A 10,492-nucleotide genomic window follows, 5' to 3' on the forward strand; every position below is an offset into this window, starting at 1 on the left:
ATTTGGTGGATTCATGGAAGGTTTTGACATTCTAAGAGCTACATTTTGTTGTTATTATTTTTGTTGCGTTATACCCATTTACCCAGATTATTTTCGGAGAAGGGACCTGTGATTATTTTGGAATCCGTGAAGTTATCCAGATTCTAATGTCTTTCTTTACATTTGCAAGTTTGTGTTGGCACTCAATCGAATTAGTCGTGGTTTACAGCTTTCTTGTAGTGTACATTACAACAAAATGTTTCCTCCAAGGCAGCCGCGCATCCCTCAAACGGTTAATTGTCCAACTCTGATTCACAAACGTGTGGAATTCTCCACGGGTATATTTTGATAATGGTTGATGATGAGTGTTTTGTTAGAATCACATCAATTATACAACGTTTTAAGTGTCAGCTGGAGCAACATACCGTATCATATTTGCTGGGTCAAAGCATTCGAATACTCAGGTATTGAGGCCCGGCGTGTAATTTGAAAATTCTATAGAGGATCACCGTAATTCTAGATGGCCCACAACCTTGCAAATGTTTTTCCAACATCAGGGCTTAAACCTTTATGTGGTAGTCGTGTGCGCCCTGCCGAGAGGGCCATCATGTTGTGTTGCACCACGATGCGTTTGCGCACCTGTGACCAATCCAAAGGCATGAAGGCTTCGCCCATCACCGGTGATTTTTAGACTGGCCTGTAAGTCGGAAAATTAATAAAATATCACTTTCGGTGTACGCCTATAGGTATCGCGTTGTGATAATTTTGTTGCTGTGCTATGAATTACGGGTGACAGAACGGTAATATTTGGTCTGCTTGAAATACAACAGTGGGCCTGGAGATACTACCAGCTTATCCACGCAAGATGGAATGGTGTTGCCACTATGGCCTCTTCTGAGATAACCCGGTGCAAGTTGACTTCGTTAACTAATTGCTGAAGCGATTGTATCCAGGTCCGGCAAACGGTTTCACCCTGGTTGACGGAATACTGGTTTATCTATTTTAAAACCGGAATAAATTGCCACATTGACAGAAGCCTTGTATCATTGTTATTGACGGCGCAAACACAACACTTTGCTCGGAGCCAACATCAGACGTTCAACCGTTGGAATATAATTTTTGAGACACTAGCAACCAAATCCAGAGCGTCCAAGGGCGACTCAATCCTTTTGGAACACATTAGATGACAGGCACACCAAATGGAAGCTAGTCTCCTCAATAGCACACACAACATTGAATGTGGAGTGATGCACGAAGTCCATTGGTTTTTCGCTGACTCAAAGTTTATTCCATGCAAGGAACACCAACTGAGAAATTTCCAACGTTTAATTGAAGAACATTTTATGAAATATCCAAAGCTGTATTAATATATTGTTCAAAGCAGGACGTGCCGATAAATCTTTTGTTAGGCATCGGAAGAATCTTAAAGTTGTACTTAGTAAAAGAGTTGATACGTCGTGCAACTCGCTTCAGCCCGTGAGGTACGTCCTATGGTATAGTGTTCCTGAGGAACGATGATATCTCACGGATAGCCTTGACCGCAGCTTTCATGTGATTTGGAGCTACACTGTTGTAAGATACGTTGATCAGCTTGTCCTTGTTGTGGTTAAAGTTTAATTTTTTTCATACGATGTTTCCGCAGCGTAATCAAATTTTCAGTAACAACGCCTCGATTTTCACTCTTAAAATAATCGGTGCCACCATTCGAGTAAGTAATCTTGCTTTACTGACTGCAGTGGCGTATTGCGTAGAAGAAAACCAAAACGCGTTTTTATGGTTTTACCACTGTTTGCCAGAGATATGTTATCTTTGCTGTAAGTAGACACCTTCTAATCATAAACTTGGCTTATTCAATAATTAGATAAAGTGTGATGAACATGACTGATACTCTGTTCATTGCTCTATTCATTGTTCTCTTGTTTTAATACTCCATGTACTGTACATATACGCCAATTTGAATACATAGATGCTACTTGTTGCGCTGCTCTGAATTTTCTGGATTTCTAGTTCGCCTGGTTATTACAATATACGTCCGAAACTTAATTCTCACATAAAGCTATTCAGAGTCTTACATCACAGATCTTACTAATCTTGTGTATTCAGAGTTTTTTGATTTTTATTGTTGGTAGGTTAGCTGGTATCTTTACTTCTGTGCATTCTGAGTGTGACATATTACTTTGTGCACCAACTGTATTGCTGTAAATGGATGCTATTTTGCTTTCAGACAAATTTTTTTCATGTTCTCATAAGTACAAGTAAATTCATCCACACCTCTGCTCCCGGACTGATTTTGTTTTTTTGAACAGGCTGAATTTTAGCAGGCCAGGGTTTAAGGCTGTTAAAGAACATCGCTATGGTAAAATGTAATTCAATTCCGAAAACTTTTTGCTCGCTTGTAAATGGATATTATAGCAACGTCGAAAGATTTTCCCTAACCGGTTGGACGGAAGTGATTATCCATAACCTGTTGGCAGAGACAATTTAATATGGATTAGTACAAACAAAAATAAAATAACCAAATCAGTGAAAATTATTCAGTTCTGAATTTTTTTCGCTGCTAAACGAAATCTTACTAGTGGTATATAAAACACTTGCAAGATTGAGAGTTTTGTTGAAATACACTTTTAGGGACGCTTTAATACGACTCTGCTTGTCACTGTAGTCGAGAATGTAAACGCTTTGTGATATGGGATGCGTCCAATTGTCCTTCAGTGTCTTCTACGCATTCGGTTTTGTGTTTACTCAGTGTAGTGTCATATTCTGGGTAGTGTAATATCATAGCAAAATCCAAACAAAATTACAGGTTGCGGACTCCAACGTCCAAATGTTGGTTACCGTATAGGGTGACGCATCCATCTACGGCAGAAGACAAGCACCGAAGCATTTCATTAATATGAACTGATTTGGCCTTGTGACGTGCATATGAACCACGCTGTCATTTTAGACAGCTCCAGGATGTTAAGAATGATTGTGGATAATCTTAAATTTAAATTCCACTTATGGTGAAAAAGTCTGACGACTAGTTATTGGAAGAGCAATAGCTCGTTCCTGCCTTGTTTGTATATTTATCCTCTCCTCTTGACATTCACAAGAGCAACTTTATAACCGGCTCTCATTATGAAATTCTAGTTCATGTTATGAGTACAAAGCATAGGGTGTGATACCTAATGTTGCAATAAAAGAGAGGGTTTTGTTTGCTGCTTGCTTCTCATGAAGTGTGATACAATCTCAAGTGTTGTCTAAAGGAAATTTAATTATTCCTTTAGCACCGGCTATATGAACACTCATGTGGATTTCTTGATGCCTTTGTTCAAAAAGGATAAAACCTCACGCCTTCGCTGATGGCAACATTGATATTTTGTACTAGAGTGCAGAATCCACTAATCTCTGCCACAATTGCGCGTGGGTTTTATTCCTACAACAGTCATTAGAAACGCATAAAGTTAAAAGCATCATGATCACTCACACAAATATTCAGGCATTCTTTATCAAGTATACAAAGCGGCTAACCTAGACAAAGGGGACCACCATATCTGAATCTTCTGTTCAGGCATTCTTTATCAAGTATACAAAGCGGCTAACCTAGACAAAGGGGACCACCATATCTGCAATCTTCTGTAGTAAGAAATTGCGGAGAGAATCACAGTAATAAATGGGCAAAATGTCGAACGTCTCATTATACGACACTGTTACATAGACGCAAGTGCTGTGCAAAGTTGACCAAGCTGGTTTCCCACAACAGAAAACACACAGGCCAATGAAAATTGGCTGCATGAAAATATCACAATTTTCTAGAGAGTTCACGAACAAAGGCAGCCACGCAACCTGCATTCCTCTCACAAGCAGGTTGATGGTTTTTATCTAAATATGCACACTTTTGGGAGTAGAGCTGTGAAGTTTCTGTAGAAATTAAATTCTGTATAAGCTGCGCGACCCGATAAATTGATGTTGTTCGAGAAACTGTAGATCCGGTTTGTTTAAATTCAAGCACGCACTAAACCGTAAAACGGAGACCAAAATATTTTTTCACTTGGAAAAACCTTTCACATTACCGTAAAATAGGAAAACAAATTTCTCGTGATGTCACCTATAATTTTGCATCTAATACATTGTGCATAGTGAAAATAGCACTAGGCTATTTGGCAGCATAATCCAATATGTGCCAAAAATGTATGTTTTTAATACGGCCGGATAACCGGAATTCCGGGTCTCACATTTTGCGTTTAAACAAAGATCAATGTATTGTATGCATGCAAACTGACCGCTCATTCCTTTGACCAAGCTCATAATGTTTTGATTACGGGTGCGAAAATTTTCGCACACGGAAAATTCAAAACACCGGTTTCAACTTAAGTTATGTCATTTGTTAACGTGATATCTAACTACAACGACAAGACCAATGGGGTGAATTTAGAGCGGACGTAGTGCACCATACGTAAGAAGAACTACGTGAAAATCTGACCTTGACAGCGTTTCCTTGCAATTGATTTACACCGTCCTTTAAAAAAAAATAAAGCTGAATAAGGTCAGCCAGTTTTTGAGCAATCATTAAAATTTTTCGCAACATTTTTTAAATAATAAGCATCAACAGGATTATTTCACCGGTAAGACTGGTCGGCACATCATTGAGTACGGTACGGATAATTTGGCTAACGTTTAGCAAAATTTTGGTATCTGGATACAATCCAACATTCCTTCACAACCACACTGCTGTGAGCCGAAACCACTGCGGATAATGCAACTTGTAAGAAACTACATAAACTTTAGAATAAAATAGTTTTTCATTGAAACACACTTGATATATGCTGCTCCTGGGTGACATAATCCAGTCCAATTGACTGAATAACCTTTGTCACGTCCCAAACATAGAAGCAGAACAAACTTTAATTTACGTTATATTCTTCAATCGTCTAATAAAAGCCAAAAATATTTTTCTTCACAACAACTCATTTTCGTTTGCTTCAATTACTTTGGATATGATATGTGTTCCCAACCAATATGCCTCGAAAAGACAAATCTTTTATTCTTGTTTATTACACATGGGTGTTTCAAACTAAGCATTCGGGAGAGCGGTCTTCTTTCTGTTATCTTCCGCTTTGGGGAAAGCGGTAAAGGTTCATAGAATATATCGAACAATTTTTTATATGCTTATACTTATTCACAGAAGTAGACCTACGTTTATATTTAAAACGACATTTTGACCACATATATGAAAAACGCGAGGCCACTTGAGTGCTGTCCACATAGTTTCTCGGCCGGAGTTTACACTTAGCTGACAAAGTAATGCGCTTGAAAATCATCGAGTCTGGTGCAACATTCCACATAAGTTAGCCGGTGGACTTCTGTTCTTCAATGTCGTACACTAAAATCGTTCCATCTTTACAGTCTTATGTGGTGAATTCGCGGCTTTCATTTGTACGATAGGCCAGGTTTTTACAGAACGGTCGAAACAAATACTTTTTGAAAGTGCTGTCCATAACTGTATGTAAATAGCACAGGCAATTTATCTGCGAGGAAACCCCTTAAACTGTCTATCTAAAATTAGGAATTTACGCATCATTTTGTTATGCATATTGAACTGAAGTCAAAAACCTGTGTTTGTGACGTTTGGTCTACTTTTTTAAACTTCTGTAGCAGTTAAATTTAGAACTCCCTTTCTCTTTTCTTCGGTATGTGCTTTGTGCTTGCCAATTAACAAGCATACAAGGTTCTCGCAATTGCTTCAGTATTTTTATACGCTGTCTGCTGATGTTATTTTCTGCTTATATTATTTGATAATTCATCCAACATTATTGCAACTTGCGTCGTTAAATAACTTCTAGCCCCTGACTGATACTACTTTCCAGTTAATGGAATAACAAAATACCCCGCCCGGCTTATTTTAAAATTATTTACCCTGCGAAAATGAGAGATGTGTATTAAAAAATATTGCTTTACAAGTCCCCCGATTCGATATCGAACGTTATCTCAGCCCAATTTGTGCGGAAACCAACAAATAAATTTCCAGAATTCGTCAATCACATTCAACCCGGGTCAGGGTTCATGTGTGTAATCGAAGGCAAGGCACCTGACAAAAATTGAGTAACGCATTGTCGAAACATAACGTGATACCCGTATGTTACAAAAAGCAACTCTTTTTAGGTGTATCGAACTCACTGAAACAGGGCTTCCGTTCTGCCGCTTGCGAGTTGATAAGTGTAGATTAATAAAAAGAATACTTTACGCTGACAAAGGACAAATCTGTTATTTCTCTGAGAGGTGGCACTGTTGCATTTCAGAATCATTTGGGAGCAGAAAGGAAGTCTGGTACCGTTAACCGAGCAAAAACCGCGATCCAACATTTATTTTTAGCTGTTACCAAGAGTTATTTTGCCAAGTTTTTGGAAAACAGAGGAAGCGTTTTTGCATTATTCCAGGTTTCAGAGCAGAAATATGCCGGAATGCAATGTGCGCTCAAGAGATCTTGGGAGATTAGGCTTAACACTTTCCTTGAACAATCAGTGTGCTTAACAGAAACGTTGCTCTAGTCCTGTTCATACAACCTATCAGAGCGTTTTCTTTGGTGCCCATTACCGGATGTGCTAGACAGAATGCGGCTTCCATTTCAGTTGCCCTCACCTATCTCGCATTCATGCGCATTGAATGTCACATTCACTAATGAATCTTCCCGAATATACACAAAGTAGTGCTATAGGTCAGGGTATGAACGCATGTAAAAATCTGCGATAATTGCAAAGATTACATACAGAGTGAATAAAATGACTTTTACTGAGACACCTAGCATTGTTTTTTTTGTAGATGCTTTACTTGAACTATTGTGTTTGTTTCATTGATTAACACAATTAGACAAGCACTCTTCTGCTCTAATTTTGACATCCGAAAAATTACCTAGAACAAAGTTTCAAAACTTGGAGTATGTGAGGAAAATAACTAGGTTGAGGCATTCGTCTCTTATGAAAGGCCAGATTTTCTGAAGCACCTGTTTATCTCTGAAACCATTAGCGGAGAACTTTAGATCGATAGTAATTTTTGCGGGAACATGCTGAACAGTGGGTGATGTTTTTCTTGTCAATCTTATGGTCTGTCGCGGTGATTATCAAGCTTAAAAACTCAACCTTCAAATTGTGGACCATGCACTCCTATTTTTTTCTAGAGTGACAAAAAAAGCTGCCTAGACGCGCTTTGCACCTTTTTAATTTTACCTGTTTTAGTCAGTTTGGATACTGTTTTTACCAAAGCCCTTGTTATACACAGATAATATGAAAACAAAAATGGAGAAACTACGTTCACTCATAAAGTAATGTTGGAATGTCCGAGTAAAATATTGTAAGTATGACTCACGTTTTGAATCAAATGTCCTTCGGCATGACGCTATGGGCGACGTCAAATTTGAAAGCGGCTTTGTGGTGTTTAATTTATTTTTTAACTTTGGTGCACGTCAGAAAATTCATGATGTTGGTCACCGGACTAATATTTGATGACGCTTGGTCAAAAGTGGAACGATAACAGCTGAGCGCCCATTAAAGTACTCATTTGTTTTGTCGCAATCGCACTTTAATGTAGTGAAATATTCACCCTATTTGGTCTTTGAATTTAGCGTGCCTCCCATCTTCCGAGAGCGTTGGTATGAGGCATTAAAGTGCTTGGTGAGCGGTAAATTGCCACAAGCTTTTTAATTTGTGCCTTATAGTGAGTTTGCATTAGTTGGCTTATTTTTTTCAGGCCACAAATGATCGGTTGTTGTGTTGTTTGAAAAAACACCTGTTTGTATTAGAGAAGAATGTTCCCAGTCGTGAGTCTTTCTCGCGTGACGCAATAGATCTGCGCCAGGTATATTTTGGAGCTACGAAAAAGTTGTAGCTGACATAACGATGGTATCTGGAATGTTTTTTGGGGAAAAATTTCGGTCAGCCAGTCAGCTTACCACAATGCCAGTGGATTTCGTGCACATCACTTCTGGAATATTTAATTACTGCTAATGAGATGCGCATCTTTACCCTGCCTGAGCCCCATAGGAAAATTGGCGAAAAAACGCCGCTAATTAATTTGAGAAACTAATTACGGACATGCAATCATTTCAACGAATTTCGTCTGTTGAGCAAATAACTTTTGACGGGTGTCATATTCGAGCCGGCTGTCGAAGTGTAAAAGATTCACTATTTTAGTTTCTAGTGAAACGATTCATGCCAATGTAGAAAGATAACAGGCTAGGATTCGTATGCATCGGTTGTTTGAGATTACTTTTGTTATTTAACTTTTTCTCTTTGTGTAATCAAATTAGCTGACGCTTTTCTAGTTGAAATAATAATAGTCATCAGTCGCCGAGAGTTTCTCGCCAACTGAAACCCTGACATATGTTACGAGCTGTTTAAATTTGGGAAAATAACACATTTCCACATTATTCACATGTATAAAGAGGCTCGCGCGTGTATTTATCAGGTTTTCTAGGATGAAAACAATGTTTCTTACCTCTGCAGCCAAAGTAATCTTCGTTTGTGCACCTTCCTGTGATTGGCATAGGAGTTAACATCAATATATTGTTAAAGTAATGCTAATTAAGATCTCATAAATTTTTTATTCGGATGATTTGGAGGGAAGCTCTCTTAGAAACAATTGAAAAACATTCTTATAGTTTAAATTGGGTTTTGGGAGTTCCAGAGGTAGATCTATACGGAGCCGCAAAAAGACATTGATATGTCGAGCAGTTTGATTATCCAGATTATGTTTCTTCAGTTCAACATGTGAACAAGGAATTTTTCACTACAAAATTACTAACATTTTGGTACTTTTGTTTACCACCTAGTGCTATAAATTTCAATATAAAACACGATATAAAGCGGGAAACACTGAAGCAAACATTTAACTTTCAAGTGTATTAGGAAAAAAGCCGCTGAAGTACAAGGTGTAAATTTAATTTAAAACTTAAGAAACAATCCGATCTTGACAAGGCTTACCCAGGCAAAGATTCAACAGCCCTCTTGATATCCCTGTAGGAAGCATATATATATTATTAATAATAATTATTATTAATAATTCTTCCTAGCCAACCAAATAACTTTTCACATTTACCCAAGCCCTTTTTAAACACTTCGATCAATATTGCTGCAAACCAGTATACACTATGATTCTAGCCAAAATGGGACAGCTGTTCTACCGTATATTTAAGCAGACTTATCGTTCACGTTTTACACTGCGTGGTAAAGTTGGGACATTTTGCTCCAGTTTGAACAAGATTTTGTTGAAAACCAATAATGAAGTTCTCGTGCAACTTATGGAACGAAAACCGAAAAATCCAAGTACCTCTCTATTGCACATATCTATCTATTGATCATAACTACTTGGTACTGTGATAGCAGGATGCCCGAGAATTTACTGAAAGCCTTAACATCTTTTATTGCACAATATTGCTGTCGAAAACGAAATAGTAAAGAGTGCATTATATGCAGTGCACCTTATTTACTGGTAGTTTCTCTGGAAACTCTGAAATTTAATTATCAATTAGGAAAACAATCTTCTGGCAAAACATCGAATATTTAGGCGTGTATATTTCTGGCTATGGACTCAATTTTCAAACGTTTTGCACGTCAGACGTTTGTCTGCCCAATTTATTCAATGACTTTCTCTCGGATTTTGATTTTTCAACATTGCAATCAGATGTACCGGACAAGTAGCTGTCGCGCTTACGCTAAAGCGTTATGACAAGGATCCGGTGCACTTTCAGTAGCTCACGTAACAATGCCCAGTCTACTCTGGATAGATTTGTTGAATATACCTAGGCATCATCTGATAAGACCACCAGACTGCAGCGACGCAGAAAATATAAATGTGAAAATCGTAACATTTTGTTGGTTTCATTGCACCCCTCTAGCTTTTGCGTTAACTCGCTTCGTTCACCGGGTGCGGATAAGATAATACAGAAAAACATCCTAATCCAGCTTGTCGTGTGTTGTACGAAAGCATTTTGGAGATGCTTTTGCAGATAACTAAAGGAGAAGTGGACTAACAACAAAATATCGAATTTCTAAAACTCAGCAAATAAATCTGAACATACCATCTTCCTCCACATCACCGGCATTATCCTCGCACTCTTCTAAATTAGGTTATAGCAAGGGTGAAGCGGTACAGGCCGGGGCACTGCAATACAAACAATCTACAATCTTGCACGAAACATTTGTGGAGCTTTTGGCTGGACAATTAACAAACGTAGGCATGGAGATATTTTCCAGTAACATATATTTTTAGTTACTTCAACGTTTGTAATTCAGCATATAGGGGCACTGCAATACAAACAATCTACAATCTTGCACGAAACATTTGTGGAGCTTTTGGCTGGACAATTAACAAACGTAGGCATGGAGATATTTTCCAGTAACATATATTTTTAGTTACTTCAACGTTTGTAATATCAGCATAAAAGCCTGTTGCTTTTAGTGCACACGGGCGTTTGACTTTTCTAGTTGCAGTATCTTCTGGGGTATACATGTGATGCACGTAACAATTATCCGCAGATATC

The 10,492-nt window shown here is 38.2% G+C and overlaps 1 protein-coding gene across 1 annotated transcript; it reads left to right on the forward strand.

Annotated features, from left to right (window-relative positions):
• Positions 1 to 235: 235 nt before the first annotated feature.
• Positions 236 to 10,182, forward strand: T265_15663 (hypothetical protein; the record flags this gene model as incomplete). Its single annotated transcript, XM_009178897.1, has 2 exons — positions 236 to 317; positions 10,079 to 10,182. Coding segments are annotated over 2 exons (186 nt in total), but the record flags the coding sequence as incomplete, so codon positions are not given.
• Between the last annotated feature and the right edge of the window lie 310 nt (positions 10,183 to 10,492).

The sequence above is a fragment of the Opisthorchis viverrini genome (assembly GCF_000715545.1).
Source record: "Opisthorchis viverrini unplaced genomic scaffold opera_v5_704, whole genome shotgun sequence".
NCBI lineage: Eukaryota > Metazoa > Platyhelminthes > Trematoda > Opisthorchiida > Opisthorchiidae > Opisthorchis > Opisthorchis viverrini.